The following is a 25,491-nucleotide window of genomic DNA, read 5'->3' on the forward strand; positions in this document are numbered from 1 at the left end:
TATAGATTGGCATTCTGGCTTAAGGATGAGCCAAATTTACTAAGTTATCTCTGAGACCTTTTCCAGTTTAGAGACTCTAATTCTTTCATAGTCACCACTATCTCTTCCGTAGGCCATTTGCTGTATACAGACCCTCACTAAGCTAAATAAGATTGAAATAAAATACTATTTAGTTAATGATATAAGGAATACTCCCATGTAACTTTGCCCAATTAACATAATTTTGTAATGAAATTTAGTGCCACTACTAAGTCCCATCCAAACCTCGCTATAAATGCTATTTGGTAAATCCAATATTTAAAACATTTTTACTGGGCAATACATTTCCCTTATAACACTGATTGAGCTGACATGTTTTATAGAGTTAATGCATGCTATTAGGGAGAGTATCTATACATTCTTTACTTTTTCCAAGAGGTATCTTTTCTGGATATTGGTTAATTCTACAAATACAGAAAGAATTCTTTTCTTTTTTATTTTTGTCTTAGATTTCTTTAATAGTGGATACTACAACCTAAAAGCAGATGTACTTTTCTTGAAAATGATATCATGTATAAACATCCATAGTTTTTCTGGTTTCAATAGGCAAATTATTTTTATGTGGGCTAAAAAAAGGGGAAGAAAACTCATTTCTTTATTGATGTACATGAACCTATTGATTGTGGCAAAATATAGGGACCATCTTGGCAATGACCCAAGCTCCATACATAACACTACTTTTCTTTCTTGTCTCTGTAGGATGAATGCCCACTGTTCAGTTGTCACAGATATCAGGTGATCTTTGGGGAGACCTCACCACCAAGGCCACTTAAGTGTCACACCAGAGGGAATTTGGAATTGTCTAATTTCAATTGTTGTTTCTAGTGTCTGAGGAGGTGCTGCCAAATAAAACATTGCTATTCTGTGACATGTTACTTAATTGTGACTTGGTTTTGATCAGGAATTGTGCCCTCCTATACATGACCCTTTCCTGTTCCTGCTTCAGCTCCAGGTAGGAGCGGGAGAATGTATGGAAGATGGAGGTCACAGGGAATGCCATAAGGAGGATGCCACTAAGTATGCTGCTCAGGGCCACCACCTGGCCAGGGGTGCTTCTGGGTACCATGTCACCGTAACCCACTGTGGTCATGGTGATGACAGCCCACCAGTAGCAAGCTGGAATGCTGCTGAATTCTTGGCTATCAGCCATCTCGTTCTCAATGACATAAAGTAATGGGGCAAAGAGGGCAATGGCCACACAAAGGAACAGCAACAAGAGCCCAAATTCCCGGGTGCACCGTCGGGCTGTGAGCCCAAGTGTCTGCAGGCCCAAAGAGTGTCTCGCCAGCCTCATGACATATAAGATCCTCAAGGCCCGCAGGATACGGAGCACCAGGCCCACCTTGTCCAGATAGCTGTTTCCAGAGCTAGGTTTTTTTTGACCCACAGATGTGCTATCCACCACCAGAGTAATGTAATAGGGAAGTATAGCGATTATGTCAATCAGAGTCAGTGGGCTCCGGAGAAAGGCAAACTTGCTGGGAGCCTGGATGAACCTCAGCAGGAACTCAAGGGAGAACCAGCCCACGCATACTGACTCCACAATGAAGATGTTGTAGCACATCTGGGAGCATTCACCCTGAGAAAGAGAAAAGATGCTAGGATCAGGGACAAAACAGCAACATCTTTGGTGGGCAAATAAAGATGAAGTCTGGGAAAGAGGAGCATATAACGGAAATAAATAAAATAAAAATAAAATGACTGAGAGAATGACGTTAGACTTATTTGATAAATACTGAAATTGTCATCTTCTGCTGTTTGAAAGACTGAAGGCCATATGTGGCTATGTGCTAGGGGAATCTAATAGGAATACTTCTAAGGCCTTGAAACTGGGAATTCTAGAACAAACAAAAAGAGGGAATAACTACATTAGATTACTTAGGAATATGCCTTCCTTTCTCTAGACCTCCCCTCTAAAATGAGTGAGTTGGACTCTATGACCTCTTTTTGTTGTTGTTGTTTAATTATTTCAGTCATGCCTGATTGTTCATGATCTCATTTGGGGTTTTCTTAGCAAAGATAGTCAAATGGTTTGCTATTTCCCTCTCCAATATATAACTCTTTGGTTCCCTCTAATCTAAACCTATGATGATAATGATGATTCTAGTTATTTTGGAAGGAGTGGAAGACTAGAAAAACATGAGATTTGTAACTAGAAGGATCTTAGAGATCATCTAACCTAATCCCTTCATTTTATAAATGATGAAACTCAGGTCCAGGTAGAAGGAATACAAATAGTGTTCAGCAGAGACAGGGATTGAAATCAGGTTCTCTGAATCTAAATTTTGTTCTCTCTTCACTATACCATTCTGCCTCAAAGATCTGGGTTTGTGTCCAGGATCTATTGCTTTTTACTTTGGGCAAATCAATTCAACAAGCATTTAGTAAATATCTACTTCATAGTAGGCACTGTATTATATGTTCAAGACACAAAGAAAAAAGTAAAAAATAGTCTCTGTCCTGAAGAATCTTACATTACACTCATTAAGACACTTAATCTTTTTGAAACTCAATTTCCTCATTGAAAAATAGAGATAATAATGCCAGTACTATCTCCCTCACAAATACCTTGTGAAGAAAGCATCCATGAATTACTATTATTTTCCATTGTTCTCCTAAGAGAATATTATAAGGCTAAAATATAAGTATATTTTAAAAAGGGTTTTGATGAAGGAGTGAAAGATGATAATTGGATGTCTGGGAATACATCCTTAACTTTTTTTAGAAATGGTACTTTTATTGGGAGATCAAAAAATCATATAGCCTTCCCCCCATTGAATAAATTATTAAAATGTAATATATTCAATTCTAGGCATTCATTATCATATAACCAATGGAGATGAAACAGGGAATACTTAGTGGTTTATAGCTCACACTTGGGTATGACTTCTTGGTGGGCCTCAGGGAGGTGGGGCAAGGCTGTTGTTACAGCTCTATAGGCCTCCCTGATGAGCTCACAATATATGTTGCCAAAGAAACTAGGAGTCTCTGTGCTGCCAGAGAGAGGGAGTAGATGCTTCTCTTCCTCTTTCCCCACCCCCATTGGGAAGAAAGATATAGAAATAACTTCTGAAGTTATGAAGGCTCTTGGGGATGGCCAGGATAATACAAATTCCATAAAAGAACTTGAAATTGTTTCTGTCTTGTGTCAAAGAAATTTATTCCTACAACGTCAGCAAGGAGGAATGTCAGCTGTCAGGCACCAGGATATGAAGTGCAGTGAACTAAGGCAACGTGTTGAGGTGCATGTCAGCAGTGGGAGTTCTGCCATTGAACACTTGCAAATCATTGTACTCCCCCCTTTTTCTAATGTGTTAAAACCCAGTGTGTGGCCAGATAGATTTCCTTGTCTTTCTGTTAGAAAATGTTAGACTCTGCTGGTATTTAAAAAGCATAAGGGCAGAGCAGCCTGCAGTTTGTATATCATAGATATCTTGAGAAAGCTGCTATATTGTCTATATTGTGTTCAAATAAGGTACATTGTGTAGTAGATCAAAAGTCTGAACACTGGGGGCAAATTCTGGTTCCACATTTAACTGTGGAAACTTTGGCAAATCAGATTACCTCCATGTAACCATTTTGTGGTACTTCCCTAATATCTATCATGTGAGCACAGAAGTACAAAAAATAACATTATTTTATAGGTGATGGAAACTGATTATCACACAAATGGTTGAAGTACTTCAGAAATTATTATTGGAACAACCCAGCAATTGGTATAGGAACTTAATAGAAGGGAACTCCTGATTGACAATTGCTCTGCAATTTTTAATATTAGTTGGGGGCAATTTGTTGTTGCAGTGGAAAAACATGGATCCTGGAGTCAGGAGTTCCAGTCTGACTAGACACTTACTAGCTGTGTAATGTTGGACAACCCTAACTGCCTCAAAAGAAAAATTATAGTCTGGGGACAGCTAGGTGGCACAATGCATTGATAGAGCACCAGCCTTGAATTCAGGAGGACCCGAGTTCAAATCTGGTCTCAGACACTTAACACTTCCTAGCTGTGTGACCCTGGGCAAGTCACTTAACCCCAGCCTCAGGGGGGAAAAAAAAGAAAAAGAAAAATTATAGTCTTAGAGAATCTATTGGGACATGAGAATTTAAGTGACTTGCTTGGGGTCTTATAGACAATATTCGTTAGAAGAACTGCACTTAGTGTTTCCTGACTCTCAGACTGCTCTATCCACTGTGCCATATATAACCTTTTAAAATGAGTGATTATTAATAAATGTCTGAACCAAAATAATCATAGGATATACTGTTTGAAGGAATGCCTACCAGAGCCAAGACTTGGCTTTAGGTACTTTGGACACCAAATATAGTGCTCTTTCCATCACACCACACTGCTTCTAGGACAAATTAATGTATGTTTTCAGTGGGTAGAGGGGTGTGTGTGTATGTGTGTAATAAAGGCAAGGAAAAACAGTATAGGGGAGTATGGAGAAGAGATTATTTTGTTGCATTTGTTTCATGATGACTCTGTTGGAAAAAAAGATTCTTAGGAAGAAAAAAATTCCACCCCAAATATTAATATTCAAAGCCTGTCTAGTGTATCTTTGTGGATAGTTATATACTTGGGGCTAAATCTAATGCCATGATTCTTTTCCTCAAACAGAACAGAGGACCTATTAATATCTGCCTAGTGAAAACAGAGTCAATTAAATTTAGAATTAATAAGCTATGAATTAGTTCTCCAACAGTAATTATTTTATGTTTAATTAATAGTTATATCTATTATTATGTACATTATCTATCCAGCAATGGTTCTTAAACCTTGTTTGCATCATGGAAACCTTTGGTAATCTGATGACTTCTTCTGAATATTTTTAAATGTACAAAATAAAATATATAGAATTTCAAAGGAAAATAATTATAATGATTCATAGCTATAAATTTTTTTTTAGAAAAAGATCCCAGATCCCAGGTTAAGGATTCCTGTTATCCAGGGACAAATTCTGTGTGTGTGTGTGTGTGTGTGTGTGTGTGTGTGTGTGTGTGTGTGTATGTGTGTGCGTGTGCGGGAATGACCAATTTTTTTCTTTAGAGAATGTAAGCTCCTACAGGACAAGACTTGCTTAATTTTTGTATTTTTATATTCAGTGCTAAGTATAGTACCTTGCACTTAAGAATTTTTTTGTTGAATTGAAATAGAGTACTTGACTTATATTCAGAAGACCAGGGTCTGAGAATCCCTTTTCTTTCACTAAAGCAGAGTAACCTTGGATAAAGTCATTTTAACCTCTCTGAGCCTCAGTTTTTTGCTGTGTAAAGTGGGGACAGTAACAAAGGCACTCATTACTTTAGAACTCTTGTGAGAAAATTCTCTGTGACCTGTTGGAAAGAAAACACTTTGTCAACTGTAAAGTATTATATCAATGTGAACTATTACACATTATCCAAATTTGTATTTTAATTATGCTTTTCTATTGAAGTCCTCTTCCTCCTTCTCCTAATAGCTAACATTTATTTAAATAGCACTTTAAAGTTTATAAAGTGCTTTTATTATATTATCTCTTTTGAGCCTCACATTCCTGTGAATTAGGTGCTACTATTATCCTCATTTTAGAACTGCGTAAATTAAGGCTGAGAGAAGTTTAGTGATTTGTATAAATCATACAACTAGTAACTATCTGAGGCATAATTAAACTTCAGAACTGCCTGACTTTCAAGTCGAGTCCTCTATGTGTGGCTATGATATTGGGTTCTCAAAGTACAGATCAGCAAAACAAGTACCCCAGGAAATTCTCTCAAACTGGAAAGTCTTTAGGTCTAGGATTACTTACTGTCTATAAGCCAGGGTAGCTAAGTTTAAAGAGGCTCATCACCAGGGTGGCCACAGGGTCATGGATTTTTTGTTCATGACATTTCTCAACAACTACATAATAAATTGGAGAAGAGTGTAATTTGCTTTAAATGAGGAAGTGATACACACTGGTTTTCACCTAAAAATAGGGAAGAGTGTGGTAAAGAGGGACTAAGACTAGGATGAAGTACTCAAGTGAGATTCTTTTCCCATTTTTGACTCTAAGTTCTTTGAGGTCAAGAGCCACCAAATCTTATTTCTCTTACTATTTCCACTTCTCCCCACTACAGCAAAGTGTAGTGAATATAGGTTTCACTTTCAAATGAATGAGTATTCAGCTTCCACTCCAAAATGTCCTTCAGATTTTGCATTTGCTATTTAGCATGTGTCAAATAGGAATTAAGTTCAAATCTTACTACTTATATGACTGTCAAGAAGTCATTTTTTTCCCCTCAGGAACTACTTTTATCTGTAAAGGGCCTGGTTTTAAATCCTAGGCCCTTTGACTTAAGTACTGCTTCTACTGCCTTGGTCCATAACTTCTCTAGACCTGTTTCCTCATCTGTAAAATAAGTGTTTGGATTTGCCGACCTTGAGGTTTTTTCTAGCTCTAAACATATGATCCTATAAGGGAGCTTAGAATAAAGGACCTCTGGAGTCCCTTCCATCTCTGTGATACCATAATGCCCATAGGATCTTAGATTTGATATCTCTCCTGACACATACTCCAAAGCAAAATTTTTCTAATTTTTTTCCTGACTTTCCCCCCATACTAGAAGAAACTTACTTGTTCTTCCTCTTCTCTCAAGCTGGGCATAGTGCTGATAGACAGATTCACTGCAGTGATGGTTACAAACAGCACAGACAGGCAGGCAAAAACCTTTCCTGGAAGCCCTGAATGAGGTCTCTCTACCATGTCCTGCAGCCTCTTCATGCACTGGCCCAGCCTGGTCTCCTCAGCCATTTCCCCAGGACTCTCACTCTCCAAGAGATCATCCTCCCTCTCATTCATCTCTGCAAACTCCTCGATCTTCTGCAGGTATCGCCGCCGGCAACACCAATCCAGGTTGTCCTCCTCGATGCCCCAATACAGAAGCTCCTCCTGGAAAGAAAGGGCACACATCTCCCTGAGCAGCCGGAGCTTCCCCACCCGGAGAAAGGTCAAGATTGTACGAAAGGCCCCAGGGTTTCTGTCAAAGAAGAACTCATTGCAGGTCACATCATAATCATCACAGACATTGAGGATGTCATCAAAGTTGGTGCAAGATTTCAGCTGGCCCAGACGAGTAAGGGGAAACTCATCCAGAGTAGTCCATGGCAGCAGGTACTTGATTCCCCCCACATTAATAATGATCTGTCTCTTTCGGTCTTCAGGTTGGCTGCTTTGGTGGGCATTGTCTTTGGGGTGAAGTCTCTTGGCTCTGCGATAAAACACACCCTTGAGGGACTCAGACCGAGGAAAGAATGAATGCTGATGATTGAAGGAAGCATCAGAAGTGCAGCTCAGGGCACTGTAGTCATAATCTGAGTTTTCTCCAGGCAAGAGGGTCATTTTGGTGACTTAACATCACTTGAATAGGTCAGTAATGAAAATCTGAAAAAAGGAAGGAGGAAAATCATCTCTTTATTATAATGATCAATCAATCAACCCAACAATAATAATAAAGCTAGCATTTACATAAGAATTTTAAGATTTGCAAAGAATTTTACATAGGTCTTATCATTTTGAAATAACTCTGTGGAGTAGATGCTATTATTACTCCTATTTTACAGATGAGTAAACAGAGGGTTCAAAAGCTAGTAAGTGCCTAAGGCTAGATTTGTATTTCAGATTTTCTGACTCCAAGCCTAATGCTGAATTCATTGTATTCCCTAGATGCCAAGACTTCGACCTAGAAGGGACCTTAGAGGCAAGTGAGTCACAGGATCATAGATCTAGAACTGAGACCATTTAATACAACCCTTCCCTGTGCAGATGAGGAAACAAGAGGGGCTGCAAGATTCAGTGCTTTGCTCAAGGCCATACAAGCATCAGAGATGGGATTTGAATCTATCAGTTTTTTGACTAAAGTACAGAACACAAGCTTTAACTAAGCACCTAACAGGTATCAAAGAGTAGCTAGATGGTATAGTAGATAAAGCATTGGCCTGCAGTCAAAAAGATCTGAGTTCAAATCAGGCCTCAGACACTTACTAGCTGTATGAACCTGGGCAGCTCATGTCACCTTGTTTGCCTCAGTTTATTCATCTGTAAGATGAGTTGGTGAAAGAAATGGGAAAACACTCTTTGCCAACATAACCCCAAATGGGGTCAAACAAAGAGTCCGAAGTACTGAACAATAGCACAATAATGAAAAGAAAAATTATCACTGAAAGACTTCAATATTGTGTTCAGTATAATGGATAATAATGACCCTCATATTTATGATGAATCATACTTCAAAATACATATTTTCAGATTCAGCCAATGTGATGATTTGTTTTGTTTGACTGATTTGTTACAAAAGGAGGACTTTATTTTTTGGGAGGGAGAAGGAAGTTAGTGGGTGTGCTGCAATGAAAGAAAAAAAAGGAAAGAAAAGAGCATCAATGAAACAGTGAAAAATATACAAGAATTTAGAAGCAAGTTCAGAAGAGGACATATAAGTAGGGCAGTGTTGATACTACTGTGTTAAATTTAACACACATGAAAAAAGTTTCATATGTGATCTTTTTTCATTATAATTTGAAATTTTTTTTAGTTAAGTTCATTAATAAAAAAGAAAACTGAAAAGATTTTATCCTTTTGACTTTACAACTTTCTCATCCTAAAATATCTTTTTGCTCTTGTGATTGACTCCTTTTCCCTTGAATGTCCATTTTAAGAAAGGGCCTCAAGTCAGCCATCTTTCATCCTTCAGAGTCATCCTGATTTGGATTCTGATTTTCTGGACTTTGGCACTATTTCTACTCTACCTCCCACTTCTTTTTTGGTGTTATTTTCACTGGTTGGAATGCAAAGTTTCTCTTTGCTTGTATTTATATCTTCAGTCTTTAGCACAATGCCTGCCACCTAGTAAGTACTTAAAAGCTTGATTCACAGTACTATAGGAGATGGTACTTGAGCTAAGCTTTGAAGTTCACTAGAAATTCTAAATGGTCAAGCTTCTAGATCTGGGAGACAGCCTGTACAAAGGTGCAGAGACAAGAAACTAGCTATTGAGAGTGAAGTGTGAAGGATAGCTAATAGGCAAAGTCAGTGACAATGAAAAATAAGACTTGAAAAGTGGTTTTTATTTATTTTTATTTTTTATTTATGCATCTAATTATCCATTCATTTGCCCAAATTCTAAGAACTGCTTTGGAGATTCAACTATATGTAATATTGAATCACAGAATTTTGTGCAAAAATGTCAACTGGCAAGTGAGAACTGGAAAGTCTCAGAATGGAGAAGGTAGAATGTGGGAGCTAGAAGAAAATTTGCAATATAAAATATTTAATATTTTAACTGGAAGGCTCTTAGTGCACAAGATATTAGATCTGAAAAGTACCTTAGACGGTAGTTCTCAAACTTTTTTTCTTCATTATTTTTATACTATTAAAAATGATTGAGGACCTATTCAAAGAGTTTTTGTTTATGTAGGTTATATTTATAGATATTTACCATTTTAGAAATAAAAACTAATTTTAAATTGATTCTAAAAGGGCTTCAGAGACCCCTACAATTCTCTGAACCACACTTTGAGAACCACTGCTTAGAACATGATACCATGAGATGAAAAGGGCTGATGAAAACAAATGGACCATTAGAGCTTGAAGAACTATTAGGAGGTACCAGCTCTTAGCTTTTTATGATTTTTGTACACTGTTGGCAGTCTAGTGCAGCCCATGAACTCCTCAGAATAATGTTTTTAAAGGTATAAAGTAACATACATAGAATCACAAAGGAAACCGATTTTACTGAAATGTTCAGTTGGTCTATCATCTGTCTATCTGTCTGTCTATCTATCTATCTATCTATCTATCTATCTATCTATCTATCTATCTATCCATCCCTGAAATTTCTAGGTCACTGCTTTAGACTCCTTTCTGAGTTTCCAAGAGCCCCTTTTAGTTCAAAAAGTTTAGTTCTTAGGATCCTAGTTCTAGACCTGGACGGGCCTACATGGGTCCCACCTCCTTATTTTATGAACGAGAAATGTAGAGACAATGGAGATTAAATGACTTGCCCATGATCACATTGATAGTACGTATCAGAGCTGGTAGCTGAATCCAGGCCCTCAATCTCCAGCTCCTCAATACTTTCCCCACTCTTATCATGCTTCCTTCCTATCAGTCTTAGGATTCATCCAGCTCTGATGGTTTTATCTGCTTTTAGATGACATGATCTAAATCTTTCATTTTGCAGATAAAAATCCCACAGATGGAAAAGTCACTCCCCCAAGATCACACAGCTGGATTTACTGAGTAACAGAAATAAAGCCTGGGTACTTGTTTGAGATCCCTTCTCCATGAATTCTAGAAGGATAATTATTATCAGCTAATAATCCAACTAAGGAATGAAAGCTCACAGAATCAAAACTAGGGGTAGGCAGCTGCCAAAGGCTCATCATTAGTGGATAGGGGAGGGCATGGGAAGAGGAGAAGGCAAGAAGGGATACTTTTAATAAACCTATTTGAATCTCAATGGCTTTGGGATCTTCACTCACAGTAGTGTTTATTCCCCTGGTGCAGATATGCTTTAGCCACAGCTCTTCATCATATCCAGTTCTAGAGGTCCCCAAAAAGGAAGGACTCTGCAAGTCTTTGATTCTTTGAATTTCTCAAGGTATAATTCAGTACCCAGGCAGCCTATTTATTTTTTGCTATTATTCAGTCCTGTCTGACTCTTTGTGATTTAGAATTTTCTTAGTAAAGACATTGGAGTGGTTTGTCATTTTCTTCTCCAGCTAATTTTACAGATGAGAAAACTGAAGCAAATAGGTTAAGTGACTTGTCCAGGGCCATACAGATTATAAATATTTTAGGCTAGATTTGAATTCAGGAGGACAAGTTTTCTTAACTTTAGGTCTAGCACTCCATACACTGGGCCACAATAAATGGTAGATTTCCTACCCATTTATTTTCTCTCCTTCTTGTTTTTTTAAAAAAATATGTATTTATTTTTAATGCTAAGAAATTCAAGTCTCCATAATGGGTAGTATTGGGAGAAGCCAAATGGCAAGAATTTCAGTGAAGGCTCTGGGTAAGCAAAGTGGTACCATGGAGAGGATCCTGGCTCCAGCATCAAGAGGACTTGAATTCAAATCTTGCCTTAGATACTTAAGTACTTCTGTGAATTTAGGTAGATAATTTAAACTTCTAGGTATGAATTGACTCACCTATAAAATTAAAGTTGCATTATATGATTTCCAAGGTTCCATTTCCTAGCCCAAGATCTGACAATTATTGAAGTTAATACACAAGAATGTTCAATTTTCAAAGCTGTTTAAGGTCTTATGAATGCCTTGCCCTGCTGTCACTGGGAGAGAAACATGTTTGCTCAGGGCAATCAAAAGACCCCAAATTTTCTAGAAGAAAAACAAAAATGTAAAATATTTTATGTCCTTTTTATGTCCCTTATGGAAACAAGTTCCATAACCCTCACTAAGAATGAAAAGAGAGATTCAGTACAAGAATATCTCATTGTGTGGAATAGCTTTTTTTTTTTTCCTTTTCTCCCGAAACTGTGTGTAAATGCAATATGTGCAAGAGGAAACTCCCTATTTAAGTAATGTTGGATCCATTAAAAATGGTTCACTGCCCCATTTATTACCTTTTGTGAAAGTTGGGTTTTCTGTCATGGCATCAATGGAAAAGAATATTAGATTTTAAATCAATAACCTAGGTTTCGGTCTTTGATCTGCTGGTAATACCTATGTGACCATAGATTCCTCCTGGACTCTGTTTCTTCTTCTGTGAATGAAGTGGCTTGAAAACTAAAATTCTTTCATGCATTATATTCTATAATAAACAAAGTCTTTTTATGGAGATAATATTTATAAAAAACTTAGTATACTTACTGGCACCTAGTAAATGCTTGAGAAATATTTATCCCTTTCCCATTCTGATTAAATTTCTTTTTAAAAAAAGATGATTATACTTGTAACAATTGAAAATTGATTCAGATACCAGTTCTGATGCTTACATCTATTTGACCTTAGTCAAATCACTTTTCTTCCTCTGTCCTTCAGTTCCTTTATATGTAAAATCAAGAAGTTGGACTAGATGGCTTCTAAAATCTCTCTAGCTCTAGATTTAAGATCTTGTAATCCTATGAATATTGACTTTCCAATAAGGATTTTTTAAACTTGAACTTTAATTTATAAAAAAAGTAACTAGAACTTCGGTGACACAATCAAGGTTCTATGGGGAAAGTAGGAGAACAATCACATTGTAGGCATTTCACATTAGCAGTGCTTCTTTTCAGATCTAGAATGATTTTCCCTTTTTGTCATTGTAGAAAAGGGGAAAAATGAGATTTTTGGTAATAAGAACAGAGAGGCAGGCAAATGAATATTGTTCTCTCTTTACAGTTAGAATAGTCAAGAATGATAATAAACCCTTCCTTTTCAGCCTCATACTGCTTCAACCCTTCTGGTTTTTCCTTCCAGCAGATGGTTTCCTCAATTAGATATTTCCCATTTCTTTCCATCACAGGCATATCCCTGTCATGAATTAGAGCATCATCATCCTCTCTGACAATTTAATATGGAAGAAAAGTCACGCTCATCCCTGTCCACCAGCTCACCAACGAATGATACATATTTTATATTCCAGTCCCAGCACAAGGCTCTCTAGACATGGTAAAAGATTGAAATTTGCTAAATGAAGTTGGGGCACTCATTCTTTTTAGTTCACAATTCAACTGATGTCTAATGCATATGATTTTGTTTCATCTTTGAAGCAGTTTAACTAGACAAACTCATTATATGCAATGCCAATTATCTTGCACCAGAATTAAAAGTTCCCTAAACTTTAAAATAGTTACTCCAACCTAGCAAGATATCAAGACCAAAATCTCTTCTTTGTTACATTTAGTTGTATAATGTATCCAATATATCTATCCTTGAGTTCTTAATGGATCCAATGTATCTATCCCTGGGTTCTAAATGGAGTTGGGTTTTATTTATTAAGGTGAAAGAGAGGGAAATTAGGAATGAGGATGTAGCAAAAGTTAGGAGTGTGTTATCTTTAGGAATTAGGGAAGTTGTGGAGGGCAGAAGTGAGTGAGAGAACTGACTGGGGAGTGAAGGGAGATGGACAGGCAAAGATGGGATTGGGTAAAAGTAAAATTTGTTCAAGAGAGCTGAAAGTAAGGAATCTGAATCTATGTTGAAAGTGAAGACTAGTAAAGATGGGAGCTTTCTAGGAAAGAGTTGATGGGATTATATAGGTGACAAAATGTTAATGGTGGAGTGGAACCTTTGCCTGGATTTAAAAAAAAGAGAAATCATGGATTTAGTGGCAGAGTGAGACATTCTGATTAACTCAGGTGGAGCCTGTGGAGCCAAAGTGCTACTACGGAAGTTTATGAAATAGGTCCCTAAGAGAAAAAGTCTGGTTTGGAAAGAGTGCTGGAATTTGACGATATGGATTTCACCTTTTTACTAGTTATATGACTGAACAAGACATTTCTCCTAAATTAAACTCAGTTCATCTGTAAAATGGGTCATCATATATGGCTAAGACCCCAGAGAAAGCTATCTCAGAGGATAGGTCAAATTTTTGTTTTTGATCAGATGTAAATAGTGATATGCATGGTTAGGACAGTGTTTTTTACATATGAAATCTTAGCCTGTGATGTCAATATGAAATGGCCATCAATTCTCAAATAGGGCTCCCTGTCTTCCTGATCCAAGGACAGCTGAATTATTCTGTTATTCTATTCTTTACCCTAAAAAGTCATCTTCTTCATGTCACTTTCATCTCCTACTCTCCACAAGCAATTTTAAAATAATTCATGAGTGAACATTAATTCAGCATGCCCTTACCCCCCAGCCTCTGCCATTGGCAACTTGAATGTGCTAGGAAGAGTAGATTCTTTTTTTTTTTTTTTTTTTCCCTGAGGCTGGGGTTAAGTGACTTGCCCAGGGTCACACAGCTAGGAAGTGTTAAGTGTCTGAGACCAGATTTGAACTCGGGTCCTCCTGAATTCAGGGCTGGTGCTCTATCCACTGCGTCACCTAGCTGCCCCCAGGAGAGTTGATTCTTGAGAGATACATGGGCAGGAACTTGTGACTATGAGAGAATTGCTAGTGGATTTGAAATGCACTTAAGTATATTCTGGAGGACAGTAAACTTCAGATTCTGCTAAATTATTAGATTGAAGATCTGGGTCCTAGTTCCTGGCTCTCCCATAATCCAGCTATATGATCTTGGTCAGGTCTTAATTTCTTTATTTAATTTCTATATTCTAATTATGAATAGATTGAATAAGTGAATTAAAATCCCTTATAGCTTTTAACTTTCAATATTCTAAATTTCTGTCTAGCTTTCATATATCTAGCTCCATTTTGACTCAAGATATAGGGCTTCAGCAACCCATGAGAGCCCCTGCTTGTCAGGCATGGCAAATACAGAGAACAGTTCTGACAGCAGTGAATGACTTATTTTCATTTTTCCTTAGAAGGCTTATCCTGATTGCTTGAATGAACTATGCTCCAATAACTTCCCCTATGTTGGGGATGCAGTTTATAGGCTCTTGCAGGATCTGATTGGTGAGAAGGAACCAATTCTTTATAGAACTCATTGGGAAGAATGTGCTCCTCCCCGTTTTTTAAAGCTCACCTTATTCCCTCCTGATGCCAGGTGAGACATTTTTGTTTGTTGTTATTCAGTCATTTTAGTGTGTCCTGCTCTTTGTGACCCCATTTGGAATTTTCTTGGCAAAAATATTGGAGTGGTTTGCCATTTTGTTCTCCAACTCACTTTACAGATGAGGAAACGGAGGCAAACAGGTTTAAGTGACTTGTCCAGGATCATACAGATAGTAAGTGTCTGACTCTGAATTTGAATTCTTCCTGACTCCAGTTCTTAATCACAATAATATTGAGTCACACCAATAAGATATTTACTGAAGAGCAATCAAACTTCAACTCAATGAGATTTCCTCACTGTGAACAATTTTATACTATTTAAAAAATACTTCAAGGATCATTTCATCAGTGTAGGCAATTTCTCCAACAAGGTAGATTTAATTAATTCAATCCAAACCTATTCTATGATGATGTATAATGGGCAGAATTGGCTTGTAGCCATGAAAACTCAGGTTCAAATTCTGTGTCAAATGCATACTGATTATGTGAACTTGGACAAAACTTAACTTATCAGTATCCTAAGCAACTCCTCACCCTATATGTTATGGAGAAGTACAAGTTACTTGAGAAGTTCTTCACCTGAGAGTTTCCTATAACAACTAATCTCCAGATTTAGTTCCTATTCTTACACCATGTACAAAGCACTGAAGCAAAGTTCTAGAGCTACAAAGATGGATATTTTTGTATAATACCTGTTCCTTAAGACCTTGCATTCTCCCTGAGATGCTTACATCCTATTATTTGTCACTATTCTCAATGGAATGACTTTGAGAATTGCTGGGGCCCTAAAACTTAAATTCAAATCTGACCTTAGATACAAAAACAAACAAAAAAAGGGGCAGCTAAGTGGTACAGTGGATAGAGTACCAGCCCTGAACTCAGGAGGACCTGAGTTCAAATCTAGTCTCAGACATTTAAATACTTCCTAGCTGTGTGTGGGGCAAGTGTGTGACCCTGGGCAAGTCACTTAACCCCAATTGCCTCAGTAAAAAATACAAAAACAAACAAAATCTAACTCAGCCATTTTCTAGTTGTATGACTCTTGGTAAATCATTTAATCCTCTTGCCTCAGTTTCCATATCATAAAAATAAGCTAGAGAAGAAAATGGCAAGCTACTCTAGCATCTTTGCCAAGAAAATCCTACATGGGGTTGTGAAGAATTGGGCATGACTGAAATGATTGAAAACCAATAATAAATATTTATCATTCCACCTAACACAGTAAGTAACGAATCTTTTGTAACTGAGCTAGGTTGATTTTTGGCCAACAGGTAAGCAGCCTAATAATATGCATTATATTTGAAGCCTTTCTAACTTGGTAGAACCTGCCAGAGCTTGAACTTTCCTGTAGTTCACATTCATGTCTCAATGATATCTTTAAATTTCTTTAGTTAAATATGATTTACACTGTTCAGAACAGCTAAGTATACTTTGGGTTTTTTCGTCTACATGTTGCAGATGGTACAAGAGACTGAAAGGAGAATGCTCCCATAATTTAACTTTTGGGAAAGACTATAGTATGCCTTTAAATAGCAAGTCTTCAGTGTCATCTAAGAAGTTAAATTGTTGTTTATCTCAATTCTTGATCATTGCAATTGATTTTCAAATGTTCAGACATGTTAAAAGGCATTCATTTTAGTTCAACATGAATCTTTCAAATTTAATACTGTGGTTATAATATAGGTTTGGAGAACAGTAAGCCTCAGCTTTTACCCAGTTACAAGGTTGAAGATCTAAATCCTAGTTCCTGGCTCTCTCATAAACCAGATGTATGATCTTAGTCAGATTATTTAATATTCCTATGTCTTATTTTCCTTATTTATAAAATGAATGGGTTGGATAAGTGGATTACTAAGGTCCCTTATAGCTTTAAACTTTCCATGTTCTAAATTTTTATCTAGTTCTCATTTCTATGTGCTAAAATCCTTTCCATGTTCTGACATCTATGCTGGAAGGTCCCTTCCACCTCTGATATTTTATATTCTATTAATTTGTTAATCTACAATCTGTTAATTTGACAGAATGAGGAATTTTCCAATAGAAAACAATACATTTTAGCTCTTTTGATTTATTTCTACCTATCAAGAGGTTCCAAATCTTACTCTGTCCTTAATTGTGTGTATGTGTGTGTGTGTGTGTGTGTGTGTGTGTGTGTGTGAGAGAGAGAGAGAGAGAGAGAGAAACACACAAAGATAGAAGTCAGAGACATGAGACAGAGATGGAAGAGAGGGAGAAAGAAGGGAAGGAGGGAGGGAGGGAGGGAGGGAGAGAGGGAAAGAGAAGGCAGACACAGAGATATGCGACAGAGAGGCATAAAAGGAAGGGGGAAGAAAGAATGGAAGGAATGAGGGAGGGAAGGAGAGAGAGAGAGCAAGAAAGAGAAGAAGGAGGAGGAGGAGGAAGGAACAGGGGAGGAGGAGAAAGAAGAGGAGGGGGAGAGAGAAACATGAGACAAAGACTCAAAAGAAAAGAGGTGAAGAAAGGGAGAGAAAAAAGAGACTCTCTCTCTTTCCCTCTCTCCCTTCTTCTCTCCCCCTTCTGTGTGTGTGTGTGTGTGTGTGTGTGTGTGTGTGTAGAATGAAAGCTGCCTAGCAAGTGACCTATGGAATTATAGATCACCAACTAGGACTCCCTCCTCTCTCGTTTTTTGTGATCCATTTTTTTCCTAGTTCCTCTCCTACCTGTCTGGCCTTATCAGTTTCTTTTTCTAGATGACTTCAACTTTTATCCCCTCTTAGTAGAACTTCATCCTGGGTTCTCATCTCTTTCTACTTTCCTTTAAGCTCATTAGTCCTGGCAGCTTATGTAGATGACTGTCAAATCTACTATCTGCCTTTTATCTTTCCTAAGCTCTCTCAATCATCATCAACTTCTTGATGAATATCTCACCTGTACATCCTTAGATAACTCAAATTTAATGTGTCCACAATGGAACTCTATTCCCCTATCCTACCTTCTGAACTCCCCTATTTCTAGCATCATCATTCTAGTCAAACCAGATTTATAACCTTACTCTTCCTCCCTCATCATATTCAAATGTCAGATCTGATTGTTCCTATCTTTATAGTGTATCTCTCATCCATCCCATGGCTACTACCCTACTTAAAGATTATATTATCTATTTTTCTAGACTACTGCAACAGTTTCTTAGCTGATCCCCATATTCCCAGTCTCTTTCCTTTTTATCCTGTCTTCCACACAGTTGCTAAATTTACATTTTTATTTATTTATTTTGCTAAGACAATTGGGGTTAAGTGGCTTGCCAAGGGTCACACAACTAGGACGTGTTAAGTGTCTTGGACCAGATCTGAACTCAAGTCCTCCTTACTTTAGGGCTGGTGCTCTATCCATTGCACCACCTAGCTGCCCAGAAATTTACATTTTTAAGTAAAGGTTTGACCACATCAGTCCTCCTCCATCCCCCTTCAATAAATTCAGTGGCTCCTTATTTTCTTCATAATCTGGCTTCAACATAGCATTCCAGATGAATTTACAATACCCCTTCCCCTGCCCCCAAACAATTTTTATTCCAGCAAACTGGTCTATTTGCCACTTCCTGTATAAAACCATTCCAGCTCCCACTTTTGCTTCTTTCTTTATACAGTATGTTCCCATATTTGCACTACTCTCCAACTTACTTCAGCTTTCTTGGAATACCTAGTTTCCTCCAAAGCTCAGGCTTTCTGAGAACTTCCCTTGATCTCTTCAAAGGCCCTCACATATAGGGCATTCTTTCTTTTTCTAGTCAAGGGGCAAAAAGTTTTATTACAACACTTAGTAAGAGGGCAAAGTTCCTAAAGAACTTGTGATTAATGGGAAAGATGGCTGGCAAAGTTCCTTAGTGGAATTCACATGAAGCCTTTAGTTATTACTTCTTGTCTTTTTCTATTTTCCCTCATTACAACTTTGTATATAGTTTGTATTTGCTTATTTCTGTACACAATAGAATATAAGCTCCTTTAGGGAAGGGATTTTTTCGAGTATGTGTTTTTTTCTGTCTGTAGCACAATGCCTTGCACATGGAATAATCTTAATATATGCTTGTCAGATTGTATTGGGTTATCTTTCCATTGCTACTTCAAGGTTTTATGGTACCAAATTTAATTGGCAGCCTATCAGATTTCATCTACAAAGGCATGGAGTAAATACTTATAGCAATGAAAGTATCTTGATATTAAGTGCCTGACTCTTTGTGACACCATTTGGGGTTTTCTTGGCAGAGATATTATAATGGTCTGCCATTTCCTTTTCTAGCTCATTTTATAGATGATGAAATTGTGACAAATAAAGTTAATTGACTTGTCTAGGATCACACAGCTAGTGAATATCTGAGGCTGGATTTGAGCTTAGGAAGATAAGTGTGCCTGACTTCAGGCCTGGTGCCCTAAATGCTGTACCACCTTGCAAAGCTGAGTTGAGAAAACTCCAAATCCTTGCACTGGTATTGTCTGGCTTTGTGACCCTGGGCAAGTTATGTGATCTCTCTTATATTTATTTTTTTTTCATCTGTCAGAGGGACATAATAATTCTTACACTACTTGGTTAAGGATTGTTTGTAGGTTTTTTTTTTTGTTTTGTTTTGTTTTGGTTTGGTTTTTTTTGGTAGAAAAAGCACTCTATAAACTATAAAACTCCTCCAACATGTGAACTAAAAATCTATTTAACTACTATATGTAGCATAAAGAAGGCAGTGTGAGATAGTAGGAAAAAATGTTGAATTTGGAGCAAAAAGGTCAGAGTTTGGGTCCTTGCTTTGATTTTTATATAGTTTTATGACTTTATACAAATAAATTTCCTGCTTTGGGCCTTATATAAAGTGAAGGGGCTAGACTAGGTGTCTCTGAGGTCCCCTCAGACTCCAAATCCTATGGCTATGATACTTAGTCCTTAAAGTTCTCTCTTGGCAGAACTCCCAGCAGTTCCTATCAAGCTGGGTAGTACAGTAGATAAGAGCATCAGGTCTAGAATCGGGAAAATTCATCTTCCTGAGTTAAAATCTAGCCTGACACTTAGCAGCTGTGTGACCCTGTGCAAGTCATTTAATATTGTTTGCTTCAGTTTCCTCTTCTGTCAAACGAGCTGGAGAAGGAAATGGCAAATCACTCCAGTATCTTTGCCAAGAAAACTCCCAAATGGGATCACAAAGAGTAGGAAACAACTGAACAACACTACCAAATTAGAAAGGTTCAGAGTAGAAGGCCAGCCATGGCTCTAGTTGACAAATAAGTCTCAATAAGAGCAGAGTGACTCACCACCAGCAGAGTGGCGTGGAGCATGCTGTTTTCCAGTCACAGGAAGGTATGAAGATTGTCTCCAAGAGGTGCAGGCAAAAGAGGGGGCTCCAATAGCAGTGAAATTACAAATGCTTAAAGTATATTCGTAGAGATATGTATAGTAACTTTAGCTTTATGTGCCTTCTAAAATGGGACTTTTCTGAAATGCATTTCCCATCCTTGGAGAAAACTATCCACCGTAGGTGATGAAACATTAAGAAGAATTCACAGTTTCTGCACATATATTTGTGAGCTTTAGGAAATGCAAAATAACAAGAACTCACAATGAAATAGCACTTTAAAGTTTACAAAGTGCTTTTTCCACAAGAATCCTGGGAGGTAGGTAGAGTATTATTAGCCTCATTTTACAAATGAGAAAATTGAGGCTCAAAAACATCAAGACTTGCCCAAGTTCATAGACTTTCATATATAATTCATGTATACTATTCTTCCTAAATGGTATCTGGGAATATGGACCTGGGAATATGTAACAAGGGAAAAGCTTAACTTGTCTTTGGGGGATCAGGGGGCTAAATGCTTTCCTCTCTACTTAACCCTATTTCAATGATTCCCTGCATTTCTTCTCTGGTCCTTTATGTATACCTATTGCTTTTCCTAACCTTTTGATGAAAACCTTCTGTTTGGAGCTGTCTGCTTAAGTTAGGGAATTGTAGATCGTAACCAGATATCACCACCAGGGACTGCCTATGACCTCTAGGACTGATCACTAGGCGGAGTTAGGAAGACCTGAATTCAAATCCAGCCTCAGACACTTAGATGTATGATCCCAGGCAAATTGTGTAATTCTCATCTATAAAATAATTCTGAGGATGAAAAGGGATAATATTTATAAAGTAATTTGAAAATATCATATAAATAAATGCTAGCTATTATTATTAGCTCTCTGAATTCCGAAGTTCCATTTTCTAGTACTTATCTATAATGTCTGGGATGTTCCTCTCTCATCTTTTTTTGCATTTCTTTTCTTCCTTCAAATCTTCATTCAGATATCACCTTTGATTCCCTTCTCTCACACCAATTTATTACTTATTCTTCTATCCTTCTGTTGTTAGAATGTAAGCTCCGTGAGGACAAGACCTATTTTAGTCTAGATCTCTTAACACTTAGCACAGTGCCTGGCACAAAGTTAAGCACTTGATAAATGCTTGTTGATTGCTTCATGGAGACAAATCACTTTGTATTTATTTCTCTGAATATCAGTTTTAACCCCAGCAGAACATAAGTTACTTTCATATTTTTAATCCTCATTGTCCAGCACAGAAACTCAAACATAGTAGTTAGTTTAATTGTTTGTTGTTTAATTGATAGCATGTGTTTTTAAGTCTTAAATCCTTCCTCCCAAACTATTTCAGATTTTTTCAAGTTTAATCATACTTAAAGATAGTTGGATACTAAAGATAGATATATGTGTGCTACCTTGATTTGAATTATCTTTTATGATAAATCTTTCCAAATATTTCTGATTTTCCTCATATAACAATGAGGGGATGTTTTTATTCTTTCCCTACATTTCTTTTAAGATCACCTTCCTCTCTCCCACTTCCTTTCCATGGTGTAGTCAACTCTATAGAATTAACTCGGGAAACATCAATTTTTTGAACCTGAGTTTAGGAAGAAACCCCAAATTCACACCATATTTGGTCACCATGAAAGCCATCCTATTGAAATTTTTCATACAATATTGAAAGGAGATTCAAAGACTATCAGATCCCAAGAGAGATTAGCAAGTTTAGTTCTCCTATTTACAGACTAGGAGACATCTTCAGAGGAGAGTATGTCTAATATTAAGTAGAGTCAGTGACAGATCCAATACTATAACCCTAGGTCTTCTGAACTTTCACTTCAATGTTCCTTCTGTTATACTATACATGAATATTAAATTTATATCATGAAAGGCTTTTCAGACATTGTCTTCCCCACCAAGACCTTCTATAAGCACTTTAATTCAACAAGCACATAGTAAGTGCGTATGTGTTATACAAGGTTCTGAAGACAGTAAAGACACAAAAATGAAAACAGCTTCTTCCTACAAGAAGCTTACATTTTCCTAGTGGGACATACACAAATAAGTTAATCGAATATGATTGGTATTTATAAAATGCAAAGAATTTTTGGGGTGGTGGGTGGGTCTAAAACAGATTTTATAATCCATTCATTTAGGAGAGGATAAAATCTTTAATTCATAAACATTTGCCCCAATTTGCAGACTTAGCGTCAGCTTAACAGTTGCTTATGTCTTCCTCACAATTACCTTGAGGCTGCCCTCAAACCTTTACTTACATAGTACCTTTTTTCTGGAGCAGTGCAAGATTTGGATCGAGAAATCTCTGGCCACAGTTAAGATAGGGGTGACTTCCTGTTTTTTCCATTGTTTACCTCTCTTGCAATATCTCTGCTAACAAAGACAGCTTTTCCCTTACTCTACAAACCGGGTTCTTTAAGGGGGCAGATCCACCCTGAAAGAGGGCCCTTCCCTGGACAAATCACTGCGTCTCTGGAGCCCAGTTTCCTAATCTGAAAAATAAGCAAGTTAAACTAGGTGATGCCTAAGATCCATTTGAGTCTTATTAATACCTTTTGTTCCAGCTCTGACATTTTATGCTCGAAGGTTCCCTTCAGCACCAACATCGTATGGCTCTAAGTTTCCCAGAGTAGCCTCTAGCAAACCAAATCTGCTCCACTGAGCTCAGTTCCCTCACCTCTCCCCCAAAGAGAGGGAAATCCATCTTCAGTGGGAAATAAACATCCAGGAGGAAGGGCTTTCTCAGGATTGGGGGGAGCAAGTATGCCTTCTTTTTCTGGAAATCTCGATGGAAAGACCCCAATTTACTCAGCAGGTACACAGACAAGAACGTTGGGTAAAAACAGAACAACCACCGTAAATCCAAACCACCCGAAAGGATGGTCGGAACTCCAACCTCAGTACCAGGTGGCAGCGAAGAGAATAAAGACTGCTAACCGTAAAAATACAATGAAAAACAACCTTGAAAGGGAAGGATTCATCAATAAATGTGCACAAAGATGAATGAATACCTCTGGATAGGCTGATAGTTTTACCACCCGAGACGGAGAAAACAAGAGAGGGAGCAGGTGGACACCCGCTCAAAGTTCAAACCACACACTTCTTTCTCTGGCCACACTTGAACCTGTGAACACTGCAGCCTCTGTAGCCTCCGATTTCAGACTCCGGGGTGAAGGGCGGATGTTACCAAACCCGTAGTTTTCCCACCACCGCCCCAACCCCCAGTGCCAAGTTTGAAATCTCGATCCCGGGCAATCAGATATTGTGTGATTAAGGTCCAGAAGGCCAGATGTGAGGGCTCGGGGTACCCGGGTCAGGCGCCTGGATCACCCTCCTTGCACCTCCCCTAGTCTTAGGAAGAGCCTCTTACCCCCGGGAAAACTTTACGGGCTCACGCTAGGCACAAAAGAAGAAGGTGAATAGAAAGGCTCCCAGCTTTCTCCCCGAGAGAGGCTCCAGCCAAGGCGGGCGTGGTCTCCTGGAGGCAGCGGGTGCCCCTGCCCTGCCCCGCTCGGTTCGGCTCTGCTCGGGGCTCGGCTCTGCACTGCTTTGGGAGGGAGTCGCAGCTTCAGGCGTGGAAGCAGGATGGAGAGGGTGAGGGGAGGATGAAAGGGAGGGGGGAAAGAGGCTGGGGACTGAGCGCCAGGAGAGGAGGGAGGAAGGGAGTGTTTGAGGGGGCAGCGCTCAGGGACCAGAGCTTGTCCTGCTCCCAGGGACCTGAAGCTTGGACTGCCGGGCCGCTCCAGCTCTCCCAGCACGTGCTCACACCTGCGTGGGCTCCTGGCAAGCGTCCCAGGGCTCCTTCACCACCCCCTTCTTCCGCTCCCTCCACCCCCATCCCCAGCGGTGCGGGATGCGCGTAGGCAATGAGACCCACCCGTTCCCTAGGAGCTCCGGACTCTTGGCTCTGAACTCCCAAGGTGGAACACTGACCCCGGTCCCCGAAGCGTTCCAAGACAGCCGGACCGCTTCCCACGTCAATGGCCGGAGCGAGGCTCCCGTCGCTTTACCGTCCCTGTCCCGGGCAGGTCTCCTCCCCTGGAAACTGTTGCTTTGCTCACTGCCTCTGGCTCAGATAGGCGCTGCTGTTGCTGCTCAGTGTCAAGTTGTTAGGGGTGAGAAGCGGAGCCAGTGAGTGCTGGGACTTGGTAGGCTGAGGATCAGTGCTTCTCCGGCTTCTCCTGCTTCTCTCGGTCGACCCCGCAGAGAGCGAGCTGGAGCTGGGCGCTGGGGAGGTGAGAAATCACGGGGCCACCTGAAGGGTGTGTGCGTTGCCCCTCCTCCCCTCCCCATCTCTTTCTCCTCCTCCCTCTCTTTTCTCCTCCCTCCTCTCTTTCTTCCTCTCTTCTGTCACTTTCTCACCTTTCCCTCTTCTTTCTTCTCCCTCCCATCTTTTTTTCTCCCTTTTTTCTCTGTTCACCCTCCCTTCTCTTGCCGCCTCTTCTGTCGTCGGTCTCTTTTCTCCATCCTCTTCTTTCCGGATCCTTTGCCTTACTCCATCCCCTGCTTAGCCTTCACTCAGACTCTTCATCTTTTCGCATGTTGTTTCCCGCTCTCTTTCTTTCCCTCTTCCTTCTCTTCTCTATCTCCTCTTTCCTTCTGCTCATTCCCTCCCTTCTCTCTTCCTCCTGCCTCTCCTCTCTTCTTTCTTTCCTTTTCTTACTTTTCTTTCCTAGTCTGTCTTCTTTCCTCTATTTCAACCCTTCCAACCTTCCCCAGACTTCCTTTCCCACCCTTTCCCTTACTGTCTTCTTTTTCTTTTGACATATCTCCTCTCTCGTTACTCCTTTTTTCCATCTCCCAACCTTCTCCTTTCTGTCTTCTTTCCCTCCCTCCCTTTTACTTTTCCTCCCATTTTCCCTTGTCGTTCCCAATCTTCTTCCTCTCCTTCCCTCCGTTATTCCCCTCTGCCTCCTCTCTATTTTCCTCCTCCTCCCTCTCTTCCTTCCCTTTTTCCTTACCGATCCCCTCCTCCCTCTTTTAGTTCTTTTCCTCGTTCTCTCGTCTTCCTTACTTTACTTCTATCCCTTCTGTCATAATTTCCTCATCTCTCTTCCTTTTCTGCTATCTCCTCTCCTTTTTTTTAATCTGCCCTCTTTTCTTTTCCTATTCTTCCCAATCCTATCTTCCTTTTTTCCTTCTGCTTTCTTCTCTATTTCCCTTTTCTCTCTTCCTCTTTTCCCTTCACTCCTTTTCCTCTCCCCTTTCTTTTCCCCTCCTTTCTTTTCTTTCCTCTTTTCCCTCTTTCTTCCTGTCTTATTTTCTTCCTCATTTCCTCCCTTCTCCTTCCATCTCCTCTCATTTCTCTTTCCATTTTCTACCTCTTTTCCTCCTCTTCCCTCCTTCTATTATTTCTTGCTTCGCCTCCTTCTTCATTTCTCCTTTCTCTTTCATTCCTTCAAGCCATCCCCTTACACAGAAAGCAAAAAGATCCAGAAAATTTCTTTTTAAAAAATCATGTTTGGTATAATTTTTTTTCATCTATTGGAAAA

General features: G+C 39.0%; 1 protein-coding gene across 5 annotated transcripts; it reads right to left on the minus strand.

Moving 5' to 3' along the window:
* Positions 1–464: 464 nt before the first annotated feature.
* On the minus strand, positions 465–24,256 carry KCNG1 (potassium voltage-gated channel modifier subfamily G member 1). 5 transcript variants are annotated; one of them, XM_074288598.1, is made up of 3 exons: positions 23,933–24,256; positions 6,633–7,439; positions 465–1,618 (listed from the first exon to the last, which is right to left on the minus strand). In XM_074288598.1, the coding sequence occupies exons 2-3, from the start codon at positions 7,395–7,397 to the stop codon at positions 848–850; spliced, it is 1,536 nt and encodes a 511-aa protein (XP_074144699.1). In that variant the 5' UTR covers positions 7,398–7,439; positions 23,933–24,256; the 3' UTR covers positions 465–847. The 5 variants fall into 5 exon arrangements, with proteins under 5 accessions (XP_074144699.1, XP_074144698.1, XP_074144700.1 ...); XM_074288597.1 differs by having other exon boundaries at positions 23,877–24,256; XM_074288599.1 differs by lacking the exon at positions 23,933–24,256 and adding an exon at positions 23,370–23,721.
* Between the last annotated feature and the right edge of the window lie 1,235 nt (positions 24,257–25,491).

This window comes from Sminthopsis crassicaudata, chromosome 2 (assembly GCF_048593235.1).
Source record: "Sminthopsis crassicaudata isolate SCR6 chromosome 2, ASM4859323v1, whole genome shotgun sequence".
Taxonomy (NCBI): domain Eukaryota; kingdom Metazoa; phylum Chordata; class Mammalia; order Dasyuromorphia; family Dasyuridae; genus Sminthopsis; species Sminthopsis crassicaudata.

Coding starts and splice junctions, on each gene's coding strand:
- KCNG1 (XM_074288598.1), bottom strand. CDS start 7,397: ATGACCCTCTTGCCTGGAGAAAACTCAGATTATGACTACAGTGCCCTG. Junction 1,619..6,632: donor TGAGAGAAGAGGAAGAACAA/GTAAGTTTCTTC, acceptor TCTCTTTCTCAG/GGTGAATGCTCCCAGATGTG.